This window comes from Empidonax traillii, unplaced genomic scaffold, assembly GCF_003031625.1.
Source record: "Empidonax traillii isolate 1590-97213 ecotype Southwest subspecies unplaced genomic scaffold, ASM303162v1 scaffold474:size1423191, whole genome shotgun sequence".
NCBI lineage: Eukaryota > Metazoa > Chordata > Aves > Passeriformes > Tyrannidae > Empidonax > Empidonax traillii.
The window spans coordinates 1,298,194-1,307,227 of NW_020955667.1; the positions used below are offsets into that span (position 1 = coordinate 1,298,194).

At 48.2% G+C, this 9,034-nt stretch overlaps 1 protein-coding gene across 6 annotated transcripts in view; it reads left to right on the forward strand.

The window, feature by feature from the left end:
* Positions 1-7,780, forward strand: part of RGS8 (regulator of G protein signaling 8) — a 29,689-nt gene extending 21,909 nt beyond the window's left edge. For all 6 annotated transcript variants that reach the window (XM_027895888.1, XM_027895886.1, XM_027895885.1 and 3 more), the window contains one exon: positions 1,043-7,780. In XM_027895888.1, coding sequence (XP_027751689.1) covers positions 1,043-1,225 — 183 coding nt within the window. In that variant the 3' untranslated portion in view covers positions 1,226-7,780. The remainder of the gene's footprint in view (positions 1-1,042) is intronic.
* Positions 7,781-9,034: the final 1,254 nt, after the last annotated feature.

The following is a 9,034-nucleotide window of genomic DNA, read 5'->3' on the forward strand; positions in this document are numbered from 1 at the left end:
GGCTCGTTTTACTCTTATATTTGGGCTAGGAAGGCTATTGCAAGGCCACCAGGAAGGACCCAGATTTACACCGAAGTGTGTGGGTGTCTCAGGGAACGCTCCAATGCCCACTGCTCTCCGTGAGCATCTTCTTGCTGTTATTAATGAAGCTGGATGAGATTTTAAGGACTGAAGGGCTGAATCTTGATTAGAAATGTAGAGTATAGGTAGGATGGGGGCTCTCCTGTAATTTGGTCCAGTTGTGAAATTTCCTTAACACTGTTATAGTTTTGGCATGTTAGAATGTGAAATGACCCTTAAGCGACGCAGAAAGTTAATCTGTATTGCTGTCACCCACAATAAGGCAGACAAGCTTTACTTTCTAGGCTCCTTTGAGTTTGGACACTGGGTTAATAACAACAAATACCAACTTTTCAGCCATTTTTTTTTCCAAACAATAACCCTAACAAATGCTGATTGCTTTGCTAGGGAAAGAAAACAGGAAAACTCCCTTAGCTGGCTTTGCAAACAAACAGCAGTCATAACATCGGGGTGGTTTATTTTTTCAAGCCTCTGCTCCAGATATTGTAACATTAAGCTGTTATGGGAAAAATCAAACAATTTCTTTTAGATCAACAGAAAGCATTTGAAAGCATTTAATAAGAATGTATTAATAGTTTAACCCCAGTTAAAAGTTCGTTCATCTGTATATTGGGCATGTAGTGAAGAATAAAGGGAATAGAGAAGTCATGGTTGGCAGGAGAGAGATTAGGCTGAGTCAGCAGTTTTAGATGACGTGCTGCATAAGAGTCTGAACAAAAGTAATTTGATTTCAGAAGTGCTCAGATCTCTATGAATCCAGTTCCACTTTTCCAGGCTTGGGGCAGAATTCATACCACTGGGTCACTAAATTCCTCAGAGTTGTGGGGGCTGTTTAGACACGGGTTTAGGGAAGGACCTTGGTCCTGCTGCTGGTTTACAGCCCCAGCTGAGAGGGAATGTGCCATTTGAAGGAGAAAAACTGGTCATTCAGTACCAAACTCTCTTGTGCTGCTTTTCCCAGGTGAACATAGACTTCCAGACACGGGAGCTGACGAGAAGAAATGTGCAGGAGCCCTCCCTCTCTTGCTTTGATCAAGCCCAGGGGAAGGTGCACAGCCTGATGGAGAAAGACTCGTATCCCAGGTTCCTGAGATCCAAAATTTACACAGACCTGCTGTCTCAAACGCAGAGGAGGCTCAGCTAGAGCAGCTGTGGGGCCCTCAGAAACCATGTGCTTCCCACAACAGCCAAAACCCATGTCTAAATGTGAAACTTTCTTGGTGTTAAAAGCAGTGGGAATGAGAAAAGAGGGAGAAAGGGTAAAAGGAGGCTTCCAGATCATGATCCAGGTGTGGTATTAAGACTCTTTGACTTCCTGTGCTTCTTTTTTTGGTTAGCAGTAGCACCTTGCAGTTGTTGCCTCTCTCTAGCACAAACCCACAATCCTCTCCAGTCACGGGGTTATCTGTTGGGAAGGCAGGTTTCCTTTAAAATTACTGCACTGGTTTGTGTGTAAATAACACCACGGCACCTTTCCATCCTTCCAGACATCTCCCTGGCTCTCGCCTCTCCCCTGTGCTTGGAAGGGCCCTAAGGGCTATTCTGACTCTTGTGAAGCCATGTCCAGCCCAAATCAGTGTCTCCCACACTGGCTGCTGGGGTCTGGACCCCGAGACCAAGGGGAGGGAGAGAGAAGGAGAAGGCAAACGATTCATGCTGCTTCTCAGAGCAGAAACCATCAGCAAACTCAGCTCACCTTTCGATTTTGGTTGCACACCTTATGACACCAGCTGCTACCCCGTCACAGCCCCTTAACCTTTCAGGGATGGAGGCCAAGGGTCGTTTTCCATAGGACTGCCCAGGAGCTGAGATTTTCCCACGAGGAAGGTAATCCCAAATGCTCTCACTAGACACGGTCAGACGAGCCTTCTAGTGCGAATGATCGTTTTTCATTAATATTATTTATTTGTGCTGTAGCTCAGCCTCAGGATCCCCAGTCATCGTTCAGGCTTCGTTGTGTTAGGCACTGTACCAAAACCTAACAAGAAGAGGCTCCTGGCTGCCGCAGACATTAACAGGCTTGGTGGCTTCTCAGGAATGATCTGTCAGCTGTTGGGAGAGAGTCAAGAGAAGGAATGTCCTCTCTGCCCCTTGCTGAGATGTAAGAAAAGCACAAGACCTGTCTGCTACGGTAGACGGTTATTTTTTATGTGGTACCTGACCAGCGCATGGCAACACGAAAAATCACAATTATGTTTTTATTATTGACTGATTATTAACTGTCGTTACCTACCGATTGTCCACTGTGGGTTCAATGCCAACTACTGAAGACACAGACCCTGCTGCATGGTGCTTGTTTCACACAGGATACAGGGGGGCATGGGGTGAGCAGGACGGGCGTCCAGGTGTGCAGTGGGGTGTGAGGTGTTCTTTGGCCCTATTCCCCTAGCCTGGATAGCCACTGCAGGAGGAGACTGTGCAGATGTCAGTGGTGTAGCAGCTCCTCCGTGCTGTGCAATAATTCCTACCATCTGATGGCCCCACTTCCATGGCATCGCTGTTCCAGCTTGTCGGATTCTTGCAATATTTTCTAGTGGAGAAGCAGACAGCCTGTCTGTGGATTTGAGCCTACAGACCAGAGGTCTGTTTTCTTAATTTTATGAAGGCCTGGAAAGTGACCCCATGGATCTTTTCCTTCTCTCCATTATCGACAGACCAGAGGCTTTAAACCTCTGCTCTGTACAAGGGTGGTGGGTAGGTTGGATACATCAGAAACCTGCTGATAAAGACTTAGTGTAGTGTGGTTTAAACTAGGTAGAGTGAATTCTAAAGCTGAGCATGACGTGCTTGGAATGGGATACAGAGAGCCTGCTTGGATATTAAAAATTACTGTCCATGAACTAGGTAGGAAACAGTTTTTGAGGCTTTTCGTAAGGACGCTGTGCAGAACATTAGGACAAATAGCTCTAGGAGAAAGATAGAGATGGTAAGCATGTTTGGTTTATTTGGAGATGTATTCCTGTGGTTCCTAAGACACTAAAGTCCAAATACAGTAGAATTGCAAATTTTATGTTCATTAAGGAAACCTGCTTTTCAGTCAGCAACAGAATTCTTCAGGTCTTTGGTAGGCAAATATCATCTCCAGTTAACCTTCCCTGAGGACTGGCCAGAAAAAGCAACATGCTCTGGCATCCTGGCCATTGTTCTAAGCTGTCCTTTGCCACTGCAAGGATCAGGAGTGTGGTGAGAGACGTGGCATTCTGCAGCCACACTCAGGCTCAACTTTTGGAATTGTAGAGGTATGTGATGTCCCTAATGTGTGTCCAGAGAGGCAGTGCTCAAGGTCTGAATGTTGCTTTGCAAATTTGACTGCAGTGGCTTCAGGCAAACTGTCTGTGCTACTTGTTTGAAAGTGGGAGCAATGAGATAGGTGTGAGAAATGCCCTGGATTTGCCATGATTCATCCATGGACCACGAGGTCCATGTCGTCCAAAGCTTTATGGCAAAAAAGATACCTGACAAAGAAGGTGTAGCAGCACAGGTTGTCTGGAGAAACTTGTGCAATGCTGTGGAAGAAATCAAAGATGGAAGGAAAGGATAAAGAGTTGTGCATCCAGTGGCTGTCCCTGGTGGTATCTGGGCCATAGGAAGTGGAGCAGAGTCACATCCCCTATATAGCCCCCTCCTGACACAGGGGATGAGGGCAAACCCCCCTCCACGTTGTGGTAAAACACTCTCAGTGATTGACCTGCAAGGGAGGATTCAAAGCTCCCCTCACTGACTGTGAGGAGAGACTGGAAGAATTGCCCTCTCCAAGAAACACCGTCTAATACATCTGTGTAACTCAGAATGGACTAGGATCTCTCAGGGGCACAGGCTGTTTCGGCTGAAATAATTCCCCTTGAGGTGGCCTGTGGTCCCAGTTGTAGCCAGTGTCACTGCAGCTGGTGATCCCACTGCAGTGACAGGTAGCTCAGCTTCCTGACACTGTGGCATCAAACGAGTCCTGCAAGGGGTGAAGAGAGGCCACCTTGTCTGCCCCTGCCTTCCTCACTTCCAGCTTTCTCTTGCCTGCACATGCAAAAAGCATCCCAGTGCTGCCCAGGATGCAAGAGCCAGCAGCAGGAGGCTTATGCAGTCATAGCTTTTAAAGAGAAGACAAAAGGCCATGTTAACTGCCTTGTGGTACTTCTCTGCAAGCCCCTGACAGGCTTTCTGAGTGGGCTTGGATGGTGCTGACCTCTAATGCCAGCTGATGCACCCCAGATGAGGCTCTGCAGCAAAGCCCCCCATGGTGGGGAGGATCACAGATACAGCCAGGAAAGGAGGACACAGAAGAAACAAGAGGTTTGTGTCAAGGAATGAGAGTCAGGACAATCCCCAGGCTTCCCTGATGGCTACAAAGGCCAGTCCTGTTCAGAGTGTGACTCCAGGAGGTAACATCTCTCCACAAGCTCCTCCAGCATTGGTGCTGTTGTCCTTTCGGTTAATGTCAGAACTCATGACGAAACTTCAAAGTAGCCAACACCCTGTAAATCCAAGCTCCCCACTCTCCTCCATCAGCCTGGGAAATCGCTTTGAGTGGGCACATCCAGAGATGCCGTTGCTGCAGCGCTGACAGGAGCTGCAATCACACTGGCTGATGTAGAAGTGTTTTGCCCGTTAAAGTTGTGCCAGATAACATCCTCTGCGGGAAACACCATCCTAGAGCACAGAGTGGAGCAAAAGTATTGTCTGAGGCATATGAGTCTATCACAGTTATTTTTGTTGCTGCCCTTACAGTTCACGTCTCTTGAAGGAAAGCAGACTAGTTATTTAAAGCAATATTAGAGTTTTCTTAAACAAAAAATTGGCACCAGTTGCTTCTTTTATGCCAAATGTCGGTCTGAAGTGAATTAAAATAGACAGCCTATGGCTCTTCCCCTTAAATCAGGGGCTGATCAAGGAAATAATGACTGAACCAAAACTTTGGAGAGCACTGAGTGATGACTAATCCCTATCAAGGACAAATATCCTGTCTTTGATTCATCTCTTCCTGATGTGAAAGGGATATTCATAACTTACAAACCCCATTTCTCTTCTCCACAAGCCCACACCTTCGAAATTTTCCTCCCGTTCCTAGTAATGTCAGAGTGTGCCGTCACACGAAGAAGGGAAAAAAATTGATTCACTCAGCTGTTTTTATTCTGTTTGCTGGTGCATATCCAGTCAGCTCCCAAGTCCTTTGAGAGCAAAAGAGCTTACAAATCTCCCTCCTCTTTTCTATAACCTTCAAGTGGTGTTAACTCCAGGATGGAGATGCAGAACCCCAATCTGCTTTAAGATTCTTTTGCTTTGGGATGATTTCCATGACTTTTAGTGGACTCCTTAATGTACAGAGGGGTCTGTGTCCTCACGCTGGGGAGGTGTGAGGGGCAAAGTCTCTCTGGTCTAAGCAGGGGAGGAAAATTGGTGTGTGTGTGTGTCTGCAGGTGTGGGTGGGGGAGAGTGCATGTGACTTCATGTGTACCTTATTTAGTGTCCTCTACTACAGAAGCTTTTCTGAGACATAGATGTGCATGTTAAAATAGGAGAACTAGGCACAAATGACATAAAATGAGAATTTTTAGCCAGTGTTGTGTTTGCCTTGTGTGTAAGTTTGGCTAGTACTAAGAGATGTAAAACTCTGCTAGGCTTCCAGTTACCCATAAGAGCACATGTATCAAACTGAACTGAATGTTCACTGATAGACACAAAACCAAAATGTTTACAGCGTTCAGAGCAATAGCAAAGCATACCTCATGCCAGTCCTGGAGTGCCTCTCACCCATCAGTGCAAGCTCTCCCCTTCCTTGGGGCCTCTTGCTTCTCCCTTCAAAGCCCTCTCTCCTTCCATGTCCTGTCCTGGGGGTCCTTCCTCCTCCTTATAGTTTCCTCCCTAAAGTTCTCCAAGCACCTTTCCTTTCACCAGCACTGTCTGTCCCTGGAAATCTGAGCCTAAGTCTCCCATAACTCCCCCCATGACCTCCTGTTTCCCTGCTCTCCGTCCCCATCAATCCCTTATCTCTTCTTTGCCTTTTCCCTTCCCAGACAGTTGTCTCTGGCCATGCCACCTCCCTCCTACACACCTCCCACTGTCATTGTAAAGCTCCCAGTAGCTATTCCTTGCCCATTATATAAGAACAAGACGTTTCACATAATTTCTGCATTATCTTTCATTCCCGGGGCTGCTGCACTTGTCTTTTTCCTCAGTGCTGTGCTCCCTCCGGCATCGTAGCATTATATCCCAGAACTAGAATTGAAACCCATTTTGCTGCTAGAACAGAACGCTTCTCTCTACCGTGCCCCCACCCTGGGCTTTGCAGAGGCTCTTCTTGTCCCCAGTATTTTGTCTTCCTTCTTTTCCCATCCACGCTCCACGTGCTGTGCTTGTGGTAGGGGCTGGCTGGTGGAGAGGGCAGCCGTGCTGTGCAGAGGCAGTGGCTGCATCAGCAGGGTCACAGCTGGGCTCCCCCTTTGCTTTCTGGTACATAAAAAATGGTGTCAGTAAAGGTCTTTGTATTGCACTTGCTTGGTAGAGTCAGCTGTTCTGCTCTGTGCTTTTACTGGAGGGATGTATCTCTAATGTGAGACTACTCCCTAAACTCAAGAGTTCAGGGAACTGAGGGCATCGGAGGGAGGTGGCAGAAGAGAATGAGTTTTTTATCAAAAAACCCAAACATTTCTGGCACAGAAGTACAGAAGAAAAGGCAGAAGAAACTTCCCTGCTTCTGGAGGGACCTGGTGTACCAGGGAGCTATGAGGACCAGCTGTGGGGTGAATTGTTTGTCTCAGGTAGCCCCTCAACTCCCAGTTTGCATCATGGGCTGCGTGCCCCAGGCTGGATCTAAAATATGACAGATGAGGAGCTGCTCAGCTTTGCATTTACAATGTAGATAACAGTGTTATCCTAAGAGAAATGTCTTCACGTTGCTCTATCAGTGCCTGCAGCCACCAGCTAAAAAGCAAGAAGGGGAAGGAGGCACCTTCTGTTGTGTTTACTCACGCAGATCTCTGCAGGATTACTGGCAATGAAGGGAGCAGGATACAAATACATCCTGGGGTAGACCCCCTTCCTTAAAAACCACGATTGAAGATCTCCTCTCCTTATAACCTCTCCCCTCTAACCTCTAGAGGACTTGCTTACTCCACTACAGGCAACCCAAATCGGACATGTAAGAGTTCAGATTTGCCTTTAAGCTCTCTGGCACCTCCACCTTCAGTGGGATGGCAGTGTCCCACTGGCAGGAAGGGGCCTTGAGGACCTCAGTCCAAACCCAAGCATCAAATAAGACTGTTTTAGGTAATAAAGGTGTCTTGTTCCTGTGGAAACACACTTATGGGTGTCTCAGAAGAGACTGAGGATGGCAGTACTGTATGGGTTGAACTCAGAAGTGAGCCACCAGGTAGAAAGCCTAGCTCAAAAGAGCTTCCCTATGCCACATTTTTTATTTTAATGAGATGCTGTAGCTGCCTCTGCAGTGTTTGGGTGCTGCTGGTGTGGGTAGATAAGAGCAGGAGCTGTTGGGGCAGACTATGCAGGCTGTTCAGTCTGATCTCTTCCCGGTCAGGGAAAGGCATGGGCTCGGGTTCCGTCTGACCTTCCCTCTGCATTAGCTGCTTGTTTGCTAGGCTCACCTTCCCTGTGAGGCTGGAGAAGCTCCTCGTGTCACCACATTGTGAAGTGTTACTCACCTGTACTGTATAGAGACCGTGAGGATGTAATAAACAGCCTGAGACTATTTGTTCTCTGCCTGAGTGTCTGAAAAGGTGCGAGTCAAGCAGGTTTTCCTGTCTGCAAAGTGGGAACTGCAAGCCTGGGGATGGAGAGGGGTCTCCTAGCAGAATTGCTGAGGAGGAAAAGAATGGGACAAGCTGGTGCCTCCTCAGATCCTGGTTTCACTGGTGGAGACATTCTGGAGGGAGCAGCAAAGAGGGACTATGACTAAGCAGTCAGTCTGCTCTGTTGAAGCAATTAAGAACCAGGCTCCCTGGAGGTACAGTTTGGGGACATGAGTCAGAAATGTGTCAGTAGGACCTGGGAGACAACAAGGAAGGAAAATCTGAAGAGCCAGTGCATTGCTGTCCTTTTCTGGGTATGCCTCACTGCAGCCTCTGATGGATTGTCCACCCCAAGCCCCAAATCCAACTCAAAGGACCTTCCAGAAGGGGATGGGCTCTTTCCCAGCTGGGGCCATGGCAGAGGGACACAGGGCTGCAAAGGCAGGTGGTAGGGAGAGCCCTGACCATCTCCAATACACATCCTGCCTTCAGGCAGGAAGAAGAGATGATGGCTCCAGAGCAAACTCTCTCTATTAGCCCAATAAACCCACAGAGAAGCAGCCAAAAGGGGCAGAGCTGGGGCACCAGCTGCTCTGTGGTGGCACAGCTCTCACCTGACCCTCTGTCAGCCTTTCCATCACGTTCCCTCTTCACCAGACATAAAAACAAGAGCCAAGTCTGCTCCCTGCATCAGGACCAGCGGTGGGGGATGCACAAGTAAGGTCTCCCAAAAAAAGGGAGCAGTGTGGATGGATCAAGCATGACCAGGTCATGAAGAAAAAAAACAACGAATGAAGAGCTTTCTCCAGTCCATAAAAAGCAGCCCTGGGCTCCAGCAGGCAGCTCATACCCAGGCCTCAGCTTCATTCATCCTTACGGGATAAGCTGAGGAGAGACAAGACAGACTGTGAGGTACTGGTCAGTCATTGGCCAGTTTAGGGTGTCTGAAGGAGCCTGGGCTTGCTGGAGGAGGGTCAGGCAGCAGCTGAGGGCAATCCCAGATAATAAAAGGGGAAGGGGAGGCCTAAGTAGGTGCAGAGCAGATGTGGGGAGGTTGGGTGTTAGCAGAAAATTCCGTGCTGGGAGATCTGCTGCAGAAATCCTGTTGGGGTTTCAGCAGCAAAGGGCTGAGGCCAAGCAGAGTGTTTCCTGAGCAGGTCTGGCCAGCAAGGAAAAGCAGAGAACTGGACCCCACCCAGCCCTGGGCACACAGA